The sequence below is a fragment of the Elephas maximus genome, chromosome 1, assembly GCF_024166365.1.
Source record: "Elephas maximus indicus isolate mEleMax1 chromosome 1, mEleMax1 primary haplotype, whole genome shotgun sequence".
In the NCBI taxonomy this organism is placed as follows: domain Eukaryota; kingdom Metazoa; phylum Chordata; class Mammalia; order Proboscidea; family Elephantidae; genus Elephas; species Elephas maximus.
Window position 1 is genome coordinate 238730137 of NC_064819.1, and position 12160 is coordinate 238742296.

Genomic DNA, 12160 nt, shown 5'->3' on the forward strand with positions numbered 1-12160 from the left:
TGGCCACTGTGTTACCTTCCAGCACGACATCCAACACTATTCTGCTGGGATTCAGTTGGCTTTTACTGACTGACTTTCAGAAGTCAGCCACCAGGCCTGCTGCCTAGTCTGCCTTAGTCTGGAAGCTCGCTCAAACCTGTTTACCGTGGGTGACTTTTCTGATATTTGAAATACCAGTGGTATAGCTTCTAGCATCACAGCAACATGCAAGCCACTGCAGCACCGCACAGACAGACAGGTGGCGGAGAAGGAGGCTGTCCTTGGGGAAAACAGCTCTGCTGAGCTAAGCACACGCTGCCTTTGGGGACTTGGGCTTCTGCTAAAGAACAAAGTCTAGAGCAATGTGTGTTCTCAGATGTAAGCACCTCACGACCCTGTAGTAACGGTACCCAGCTCTGGACCCCGCCCTGATGAGAAGAAGGAGAAAAACTGGATTTTTGGCCAATTTGAGAACTCTTCCCCCAGTGGTCGGCAAGACCTAACTGGGGCTTTCAGTGGTTTTACCAAGCCAAGAGCGACGTAAGCCACGGAAAATTATAAAAAGGACGACAAAAGGTGAACTCCAGCCACACTTTCCCGTCGGGAGGGTCACCAGGTCCCCATTACCAGCACCCTGACTTTTTACCAAGAAAAGTCAAGTCTGGTTTCACAAAAATGAGGATTTCAGGGACTGATGGCCCCCCACGTGCATGTGGCAAACGACATCACCTTGAAGCCTGAAGTGAAATAAACCGCAGTATTTACAAGCCAAGGCAAATGTTCAAAGGGGACCCGAGACACAGGAACAGATGGCGGAGGGGAGAGAGAGGGAGAGGAAGAGAGAGAAAAAGAGAGAGAGAGGGAGAGAGAGAGAGCCAGCGTGGTCTACCAGTTCCCACAAAGTGCAGAGTTTGAAGGGCCCTGAGAGCTGTCTGTGGCCTGAGCACTCAAGCCAGCCCAGTAAGCTCCAGCACAGAGAAAATGCCTTCAATGCCACCAGTGCGCGTGGAAAGCATAATCTGAGGTCTCTTCTTAGGAACTGAGGAGCCCTGGTGGCTCAATGGTTAAAGTGCTCAGCTACTAACCAAAAAAGGTCAGCCATTGGAACTCACCAGCTGCTCCACAAGAGAAAGATGTAACTAACAGTCAGCTTCTGCAAAGATTTACAGCCTTGGAAACTCTGTGGGTCAATTCTACTCTGTCCTGTTGAGTCACTATGAGTCGGAATCAACTTGATGGCAATGGGTTTAGTCTTGGTCTTAGGAATTTGAGTTTTCATGAAAACATCACTTCTAGTTTGTAAAAGCCAGTCAGATCCTTTCCACCTTTTATTTTACAAGTCAAAAAAAATTATATTCAGCAGATGATCAGCCTGCTGAGGCTGCAAGAAGAAGGTACAGAAAGGGCCAGCCCAGTGAGACCCTCTAACTCCGGCTCTGGAGGATTACCGAACCCTTAGAGGTCCCGTAACTCCAAAACTGTCTTTAAAAGACCACTGAGTGCCCCAGGGACAGGGCTCTACTTTTCACCTCCCGGAAGCAAGTTCCCCGCCATTTAATGAAGAGGGTCCAGGGCGTTCAGTACCAGGCACAGAATGAAATACCCCCACCGTAAAACCAGAGAAGACCAGATACGCCGTCGTCATCGGGGAGAAAATGAGGAGAGAGAATAGTCTCACTGACGTTTTCCCATTAGCTCTTATTTCTGACATCTTTAGAGACTTTCCCACGCTGGGATATGTTTGTTGGAAAAAACCAGCAAAATCAAACTGCACGTGCATTGTCATAACTAAAAATTATTCTGCTACTGCTGCTTCCAAAACACGAACCAAGCTTCGGTACGTCAGACGCTAAAAATTACCAAAAGGTCAGCTACGTGAGGCAGACTCATCTCCTTCTCTCTCACAGGATGCAGTATGGGGCCTACGCACACACGTGTTTGTTTGTGTCCCTGAATGGCTGGATGGTATCTGATTAAGTGTACAGGTAGCACCGGGCCTTTGGAGATGCACAGCCCCGCACACAGAACAATCGCCCCAATAGTTCCTCGCTGGCACAGTTACGTGCTCGGCTGCGAACTGGAAGGCCCGAGGTCCAAGCGCTGAGTCCCCCCCAGAGGCATTTCGGAAGAAAGGCCTGGAGATTACGTCCCAAAAATCATCCACTGAAAACACTGTGGAGCACACCTCTAGTCTGACACGCATGGGGCCGACATGAGTCCACTCAACGCCAGATGGTAATAGGGAAACACAACAATAATAACAAGCAGTTTCATCTTCATAGAGAAAACCTTTCACGCAGACAATCTCATTAACACACACAATCTCAGAAATTCCACAACTGGGTGTCCTGGGAGGAAAACCACTTCTCACCACACTCAGCTCTGGTTTGACCATCAAGCTGATAAGTAGCCGCATGATTTCAAGGCAGTAAACGTTCTTACATTGTCCACCCTCGGAGACAGCTGCTGAGAGCCGTCCAGGGCCTCGGGGTGTTTATGGTCGACTTTTTGAGTGTGAGGTGGACAGGGAGCTGAGACTGAGGAAGATGGCTGGGTCTGTAAGAAACAATATCAAATGTTCCACTGAGATGAGAGATAAGCTTCCAGTCCTCATGGTGGCACTGTGGTTAAAGTGCTCGGCCACTAACTGGAAACTCAAAGGTTGGAACGCATCAGCCACTTCATGGGAGAAAGATATGACAATCTGCTCCCATAAAGAGCTACAGCCTTGGAAGCCCTACGGGGCAGTTCTACCCTGCCCTATACGGCCGCTATGAGTTTGAATCAACGGCAGTGGGTTTGGTTTGATTTCATACACAAACAAAGGAGCCCCAGTGGTACAGTGGTTAAGTGCGCGGCTGCTAACTGAAAGGTCAGTGGTTCAAATCCACCAGCCCCTCCACGGGAGCAGACCTGCTCCCATAAAGATTTAAATAAACCTGTTGCTGTCGATTCTGGCTCACATCAACCCTACAGGACTGAGGAGAACTGTTCCATGGGGTTTCCAAGGCACAGCGGGTAGATGTGAACTGCTGACCTACCTTTGGTTAGCAGCCAATCTCTTAATCATGCCACGAGGGCTCCCCCATAAAGATTACAGCCTAGAAAACCCTATGGCAGTTCTACCCTGTCCTGTAGGGTCATATGAGTCAGGATTGGCTTGATGGCACACCACAACAACAACAACACACACAAACAGCAAGGTGCCCTGGTAGCACAACAGTTAAGTGCTCGGCGACTAACTGAGCCCACCCAGAGGCTCCCCGGGAGAAAGACCCAGTGACCCGCTTCTGTGCAGACTGCTGTGTGCCGTCGGTTCGGACTCACGGCAGCCCCACAGGACAACCCGCCCAGAGGCTCCCTGGGAGGAAGACCCAGTGACCCGCTTCTGTACAGACTGCTCTGTGCCGTCGGTTTGGTTCTGACTCACGGCAGCCCCACAGGACAAGGCGGAACTTCCCACAGGGTTTCCTAGGCTGTAATCTTTATGGGATCGCCGGGTCTTCCTGTCCTACAGTTGTATTCTGATGATCCATCAAAGAGCTGAAAATTCTTTATTTGTGTATTATTTTCATCATATTGTAATCTTGAAACCGGCATATTTTGTTTACCAACAAGAAAAGGAGAAAAGAAAATCTCATCTTGATAGGAATGTACAACCAAACAACTTACCAGGGAAAATGACAGTCATCACGCTGAGATTAAACTCTAATTTACCAGGAATAGAGAAACCTCACTAATAAAGCCAATGTAAGTGAATCTTGTCAATCAACAGGTCCAGATAAAACCCTCTCCCCCACACAGGAGACCCGGGTTCGATTCCAGCCAACACACCTCACACACAGCCGCCCACCTGTCAGTGGAGGCTTACATGTTGCTGTGATGCTGAACAGGTTTCAACGGAGCTTCCAGGCTAAGGTGGACTAGGAAGAGAGGCCTGGCCATTTACTTCCAAAACTCAGCTGATGAAAACCCCATGGATCACAGTGGTCCAATCTGCAACTGGGGACGGCGCAGGACCAGGCAGCGTTTGGTTCTGTTGTGTGTGGGGTCGCCATGAGCAGGGGCGACAAGAGCAGAGCCACCCTCGCTGGTCCTCAGAGTCCCTGACAATCTCCTGTTTAAGAAATGTCTTTTCTGACGTGATTTATAAGATCATAACTATAGCAGTAGATGTCCTTTTTTTTTCATCTCAATCCTTATTTTCTCTCCTCCCTCCTCTCTTTCCTTTTTCTCCTAACTCTCTTCTCATCTCAGTAGCATTTATTCGGTGTCTGCTCTGTGCCAGTTCTCAGCCACGTGCTCGGGGGCACAGGATGAGCAGATCTCCTTTAACTGGGCAGAAGCAGACTATCCCCAGAGCAACTACAAAGCTAACCCCATGTTCGGAGGTGCCCTAAAATTGCTTCGTAAAGCGTTAAGGTGCTCCGCAAGTATTAGCAGTTGTTATTATTAACGAAGGTCCCTGGGTGGCTCAAATGCCTTGTGCTGAGCTGCTAACCCAAACGTTGGCACTTCAAACCCACCCCGTGGTGCCGCCGAAGAAAGGCCTGGAGATTTCCTTCTGTAAAGACTAGAGCCAAGAAAACCCCATGGAGCAGAGTTCTACACCGTATCATGTGGGGTCACCATGAGTCGGGGTCACCACGAGTCAGAGTTAACTCAAAAGCAAAGAATTTTTTTTTTGGAGGGGAGGGTTTTGGTGAGGCTCATTAGATACAGCAGTTGCTGCCGTGAGAATTACATCACCAATAAAAACCGCAGCCTTGCGCCAGATGGTTTCAGACAAACAATGTGAAACCACGCAGGCAAAAAACATACAACGATACACGCTGGAGTCCACACGGGTAGGTGAAGCCACCGGAGGCTGGCTGCGGCTGCGCGTCTCTTGTTTGCTTTTCTTTAACTTCTCCACTGTCAGTCCCCTAAAGTATGTCTTGTTTGCACTTCATTTTCCTCCCTGTTGACAAATTGTTAGAGCAATCACCTTGAGTTCATTTTGGATTTAATTTCAAGCAGCACTTCTCCTTTTCATGTTAAGAAGAGTCTTGCCTCATTTCAGTTTTATTTTCTCTCACCTTGCTGTGAACCATCTCCCCCTCCAGTCTGCTCTTGAGTAACAATATTCAGCCAGAGACATGTTTGCCTTAATCCAGGCAGACCAAACAGGAGCCCCGGGGCTATCGAGGGCAAGGGGGGATAAAAGGCCAGGGGGCTTTCACAGTTTGCTGCTACCTGTACGGTCCTCCCCGAGTTTGGGGCCAATTTCCAAATTCACCTGAAGGGCCCTTCCACAGGGAGATCTCTGAGGAAATACTCATGTGGAGCGAAAAGCAATGATCAGAGAGAACTTTCAGATGGGAAGGTTGCTTTGTCTTCATTTTATCAATACCGATATTGAAATGAAAAAGCCCTGCCTGATGGTGCAGTGATGAAGCACTTGGGTACTAACTGAAAGGTTGGAGGTTCAAACTCAGTAGCCGCTCTGCAGGATAAAGATGTGGAAGCCTGTTTCCGTAAACACGAGAGCCTTGGAAACCCTGCGGGGCTGTTCCACTCTGTCCTATAGGGTTGCTATAAGTTGGAATCAACTTGACGGCTCACAGCCACAACCAAGCTGAACCTAGGGGCTCTGGTGTTAGGCTGGGTTGCCTGGGCCAGGTGAGTCATCACGCAGTCCGAACTTGCCATTTCCTTGTCTGTAAGATGGGCTTGGTAAAAAAGAGTAAGTATGCCATTTCACAGGGCTTGTGAGGATTAATCAGGGTGACGTAGGGACAGTGCTGGAGATACCATGTCAAATGAATATTAGGTACTATTTTAGTCATTTGCCTGGCCCATATCTTATTGCCCTAATGTGAGGTAAAAACCATTGTTTCTGCTTACATTTTATGTATTTATTTAAGACAGAAACAGCATTTCACTACTAATTAATAACTTTTTATTACTAATTCCTGAAATTAAGCATCACTAAAGACAACACTTTTTATTTTTAGCTCATGCTATAAAACCTTTTCCCGTAGCACCATAAATATCATGGACTAATCCCTGTAAAATGTCTTATTTAAATTTAACTGTAGTTTTATATATTTATGTGCATTATATGTGTGTGTATACATACACACAAACACACACATACACTAAAAAGCTACAAAGTTGCAAGCTCTCATTTAGCATCACATATGAACAAGCACTGACATCGATACACAGTTTACAGCCTAGTCCATATACCCAAGTAGTGTTCTGGATGGGGTGTGCTCTACGGTACGCTTATTTTTCACTTTGTGCCTTTTTATCTGTCGAGTTGTTTTTCCTCCGTATTTAGATTATTATGTGTTTTGGTTTGGAAGGAACCTCAGAACCCACCTAGTTCAAACCTCCCTCTCAAAGCAGAAATCTCAAGAGTAGGGCCTGGGTGGCACCCAGTTTAGGCTTAAACAGTTCTGGGTCACCACAGGTCAGCCTGGGCCAGATACACTGTTAGTCATTAAAAAAAAGGAAGCTCACATTGAACTGAACTTTACATCCCTGTGACTTTTTCCTACTGGTCATAGTTCTGGTCTCTGAAGCTACTTAGACAAGTCAGGGCTTTGAATCCAGTTTGTTCAGTTCGAACCCCTGCATTTTCACCCCAGATATACGGAATCAGAATCCACATTCTAACAAGATCCCCAGGCGATTTCCACATACAATACATTTTGAGAACCACTGCTCTACTAGCGGGTCTCAGAGCTGGTCCCTAACCAGCAGCATTACCATCCCCTGGGAACCTATTAGAAATGCAGATTCTCAGCAGGGGTCCCAAGCGGAAGGAACCCCTTGAAAGCCCTGGGATAAATCCCTGTGAAAACATAAGGTGCTGGAGGTAAAGCTGTTGAAATCTTTCCCACGTGAGTCAGTCTCCAGATTCTCGCCATCAACGAACTAGAAAAAAACAGACAAACCAGCTGCTATGAGCCAGCTCAGACTCATGGTGACACCACATGGACCAAAGTAGAACTGTGCTCCATAGGGTTCTCAATAGTTGGCTTTTCAGAAGTAGATCTCCAGGCCTTTCTTCCAACCTTTCAGTTAGCAGCGACTGGGATAACCGTTTGCACCATGCAGGGACTCCCTCTATATAACAACGGACTCATTTCCACTGAACGTTGAAAGCTCTCTATCGAAATGTTTGTGGCTCTCGCCAACACCAAACACTTCCATCTACATCCCTGTCTGTCTGGACGAACAGAGCTGCCTCAGGTCTTTTTTGGACACAAATGGGCAACCAAAAACGACGTCGGGCACACTGCAGTCTCTACCATTTCTGCGCAGATAATGAAGCTGCTTTCAGAAGGACGCACAGCTTTTCCAAAGCTCCACCTTTCTGACGGTATTTGAAGAAACAGCTTCCTCCTCAGTATGTAAAAAAAAAGGCTGAGCTTAATTCGAAAGTGCTCAACGGAACTTCTGAGTCTACGGCTACGAGACCATTCTGTCAGCTCTGCAGAGAACACGCCCCACAAATCAAATGCTCACTGCAGATGAAAATGCAGCACCTTCGGCCATCTGACAGCACGACCCCAAAACACTGCCCTGTCCAGTGGGTGAAGTGCTCCTAACGAAGAAAATCAAAGACACAAGAGAAAAATGAGTCCAAAGGACTAAGGGACCACAACTACCACAGCCTCCAGCAGACTGGGTCCAGCACAACTAGATGGTGCCTGGCTGCCACCACGGACTGCTCTGACAGGGATCACAATAGAGGGTCCCGGACAGAGCTGGAGAAAAATGTAGAACAAAATTCTAACTCACACACACACACAAAGACCAGACTTAGCGGCCTGACAGAGATTGGAGAAACCCCAAGAGAATGGCCCCCAGACACCCTTACAGCTCAGTAAAGAAGTCACTCCTAAGGTTCGCCCTTCAGCCAAAGAATAGACAGGCCCATAAAACAAAACGGGACCGAAGGGGCCCACCAGCCCAGGGGCAAGGACTCGAAGGCAGCAGGGGACAGGAAAGCTGTTAATAGGGAACCCAAGGCCAAGAAGGGAGACTGTTGACATGTCGTGGGTTGGCAAGCAATGTCACAAAACAACATGTGTACTAACTGTTTAGTGAGAAACTAGTTTGTTCTGTAAACCTTCATCTAAGGTACAATTTAAAAAAAAGAAGAAGAATGAGGAGCCCCTTGTCCCCAGGAGCGAAGGCCCAGCCTCCTGCTCCCACGGCAGGTGCAGCTGGTGAACTGCACACAGGCTGAGGCGCAGCCGAGGGGACAAATCCAGACAGCCTTCACCCTGACAGCTCTGTCACCATCAAAGCCGAAAACAACATTTTGGTAAAAAAAAAAAAACATCAGGACACAATGTATAAAGTTGTCAGAAAAAAGATACTTGGTAAGATCTTATGCAACAAACTAAAGGGTATTTTAAGCAGCATCGATTCTTCATTTTTTTTTTTTTTTTTATTGTACTTTAGATGAAGATTTACAGAACTAGCTCCTCACTGAAGAGTCAGTATACTTACTGTTTTGTGACACTGGTAACCAACCCCACGACATGTCAACACTCTCCCTTCTTGGCCTTGGGTTTCCTATTACCAGCTTTCCTGTCCCCTCCTGTCTCGTCGTCCTTGCCCCTGGGCTGGTGTGCCCCTCTAATCTTGTTTTGTTTTACGGGCCTGTCTCATCTTTGGCTGAAGGGTGAACCTCAGGAGTGACCTCATTACTGAGCTAAAAGGGTGTCCAGGGGCCATACTCTCAGGGTATCTCCAGTCTCTGTCAGGCCAGTAAGTCTAGTAGCTTTTGTAAGTTAGAATTTTGTTCTACATTTTTCTCCAGCTCTGTCCGGGACCTTCTATTGTGATCCCTGTGAGAGCAGGCAGTGGTAGCCGGGCACCATCTAGTTGTGCTGGACTCAGTCTGGTGGAGGCTGTGATACGTGTGGTCCATTAGTCCTTTTCTACTACAAGTGGGTGCATTTATATCCTACCACATGTCGCTATGCATTTGTGTGCAATAAAGATCCAGTACATGAATCAAGGCAAAAAATTACCTTAACTTTGAAAGCTAACTGGTAAAGTTCAGGTCCACCACCCGTCTGTCAGTGTGTCTCACTGTGGTGGCTTGCGTGTTAATGTGATGCTGGAAGCAATGCCACTAGTATGTCAAATACCAGCAGGGTCACCCAGGGTGGACAGGTTTTGGTGGAATTTCCAGACTAAGGCTAGGAAGAAAGGTCTGGTGATGTTTCTGTTGTTGTTAGGTACCATCACGTCAGTTCTGACCCGCAGCGACCCTATCTACGCACAACAGGAGGAAACGCTGCCCACTCCTGTAGCGGCCTCACAATTATTGTTACACTTGAGCCCATTGTTGTAGCCACTGTGTCAGTCCCTCTCCTTGAGGGTCTTCCTCTTTTTCACTGACCCTCTACTTTATCAAGCAAGATGTCCTCCTCCAGGGACTGATCGCTTCTGATGACATGTCCAAAGTACGTGAGGCGCAGTCTTGCAATCTGCGCATCTAACGAGCATTCTGGCTATACTTCCTCCAAGATAGATTGCTGATCTACTTCTAAACATCAGCCATTGAAAACAGTATGAATCTCAGAACATTGTCTGAGACTTCTACTCGCTTACTTTGGACACACAGGAAATCAGGATTGATCGGAGCGATCAATCGCTGGAGGAGGGCATCATGATTGGTAAAGTGGAAGGCCAGCCAGGGAGGCCGAGCAAGTGAGACCCTCAACGGGATGGATTGACACAACAGCCCCAACCAAAAGCCAAGCCAGCTGCTCTCCAGTCAGACTCATGGTGACCCCAGTGTATCAGCATCGAACTGCTCCATAGGGCTTTTGAGGCTGTGGCTTTTGGAAGCAGGTTACCAGGCTTTTCTTCTGAGGCTCTTCTGGGTGGATGTGAACTGCCAACCTTTCAGTTAGTAGTTAACCACTTAACCTGACAGGGATGTGTCCTTAGTTTTGGAACCACACGGAGCTGAACGGCCCGTCAGAGAGTCAGGGGAGGAGCAATAGTACGAGGAATGGAGATGGAAGCACAGGTCACATGAAGTGACCCGGCCCTGTGCCCAGGAGTGGAGCGAACAACTTAAACACCAACGGCTAAAAGACAGCCAGAAGCTCAAAGACAGACTGAGGCTTCTCTGGGGCAGAGCCCTCTCCTTTTGATCTAGCAAATCCTTTAAGACCACATGCCAAAACCCAAACCAGTTTGCCGTCAAGTCTGCACCGCCTCGTGGCAACCTCACGTGTGTCAGCGGGGAGTTGTTTTCAGTGGCTGACTTTTCAGAGGAGGGGAAGCCAGCTCTTTCTTGTGAGGAGCCTCTGGGTGGACCCAAAGCCCCAGCCTTTCTGTTAGCAGCTGAGCGCTTAGCCGTCTGCACCACCCAGACAACCTGAGACCACACTAAAGCCTCTCATTCTACAGACAGCCTTTCCTAAGTTACTTCATCCTGATGTTACATAACAAAGACCAATTTATTTTTCTCTCTCTCCATTGGGTTCTTTCTTTCTTCTTCTCAGGTCATACGTAGCGGGTGCTTTATCTCCCCGGACACACTATACGCTCCCCCGAGGCAGGGCGATGACTGCTCCGTTCACATCATCCAACTGAAACTACAGTGATCACGCAAAGTGTTAGACTTTGCTCGTTACACTAATCACTCTGTTTTCTCATTTCATACATATGAATTTCAATCAATATATATTATTTCAATGAATAGGCATATGTATAATACAATAAACTAATATTTATTATTGAATGTGAGCATTCCATAATATTCCAATTAATATCTTAACTCTAAGTAATAAAAAAGCTTGGAACATAATAAAAACCAATCTAAACCCCCAGCCATCAAGTCGATTCCACCTCATAGCCACCCTACAGGACAGAGTAGAGCTGCCCCACAGGGTTTCCAAGGAGCGGCTGGTGAATTCGAACCACCGACCTTTTGGTTAGCAGCCAAGCTACTAACTACTGTGCCACCAGGGCTCCTGGAACATAATAGACACGCAAAAAAAAATTCCCTAACTGAAATTAAAATATAATGTGAAAAACCACGTTTTTCATCAACATGGGACACCTCACCCCTTTCTCCCGGCAGAGCTCGCTGTTCCCGTGGTTGGTATCCGTCGGCCTGCTTCCTCTCCCAGGTGCACCAGGAGGCCAGCTTCCAGGATCAGACACTGGGAAGAGACACTTCGGAGTCACCAAGAGGACCCACTGCCTCTCAGACACCCCCAGAGGAGCCCCGCTGAGCAGTCCCATCTCCCTTCCCTCCCGCTCCAGGAAGTGTAACTGTTGTTGTTCTTGGGTGCCACTGGGTCTCTCCTGGCTCACGATGACCCCATGTGACAGAGCAGAACTGTCCCATAGGGGGTTTTTTGGCTGTGATTTTTATGGGAGCAGATTGCCAGGCCTTTCTCCTGTGGAGCCACTGGGTGGGATAGAACTGTCAACCTTTTGGTTAGCAGCCAAGTGCTTAGCCATTTGTACCACAAGGTGTACTTCCTTCGAAGTGTAACTAGACACAAAGAATATCTTCAAAGAATATCTTCCTAGGGACCCTCCGATCCACTAGGGGCTTATACATTGTGGGTTGCATTCTCCACGTTCAGTTCAGATGGAACACAGTCAGGGAAGCATGGGTAATAGAACACAGCCTTTGATATTATAACTTTCCAATACCCTATAAATAGGAAGAAGCCTTGGTGGCACCGTGGTTAAGAGCTCGGGTGCTAACCAAAGGTCAGCAGTTTGAATCTACCAGCTGCTCCTTGGAAACCCTATAAATAGGGAGGAGTAGGAATTCATAATGAGATACACTGCCTAATGTCTAAGAACAAACTTAGCATTTGGGCAGTATATCTGGCCTCAGGGCATAAAACTGTAAAATTCCAGTCCTTTCAGCTATGCAAGACTTATTTTGGTATTGCAGTATTCAATAATAACATTATTTATGTACGTAAGTGCCAGTAGATTTTTTTACTTATCATCATGTAAAAGTCAGAAGTTACAGCAACATATCATAAACTATTAATAGTCTAGGAAAACTAAACCTTTTAATATTGTTAGAAACAAAAAACACATTTTACATATACCACTTAAATATTCCAAAACTACCATAAAGAATATTGGCAGACAGCTATTTGGACCAAAGTCCTGTATTTTCTAG

General features: G+C 47.2%; 1 protein-coding gene across 1 annotated transcript in view; it reads right to left on the bottom strand.

The window, feature by feature from the left end:
• Positions 1 to 12160, bottom strand: part of LOC126087655 (uncharacterized) — a 108975-nt gene that overhangs the window by 46343 nt on the left and 50472 nt on the right. The window contains exon 3 of the mRNA XM_049905197.1: positions 11074 to 11171. Within this exon, the coding sequence (XP_049761154.1) occupies positions 11074 to 11171 (98 nt within the window). The remainder of the gene's footprint in view (positions 1 to 11073; positions 11172 to 12160) is intronic.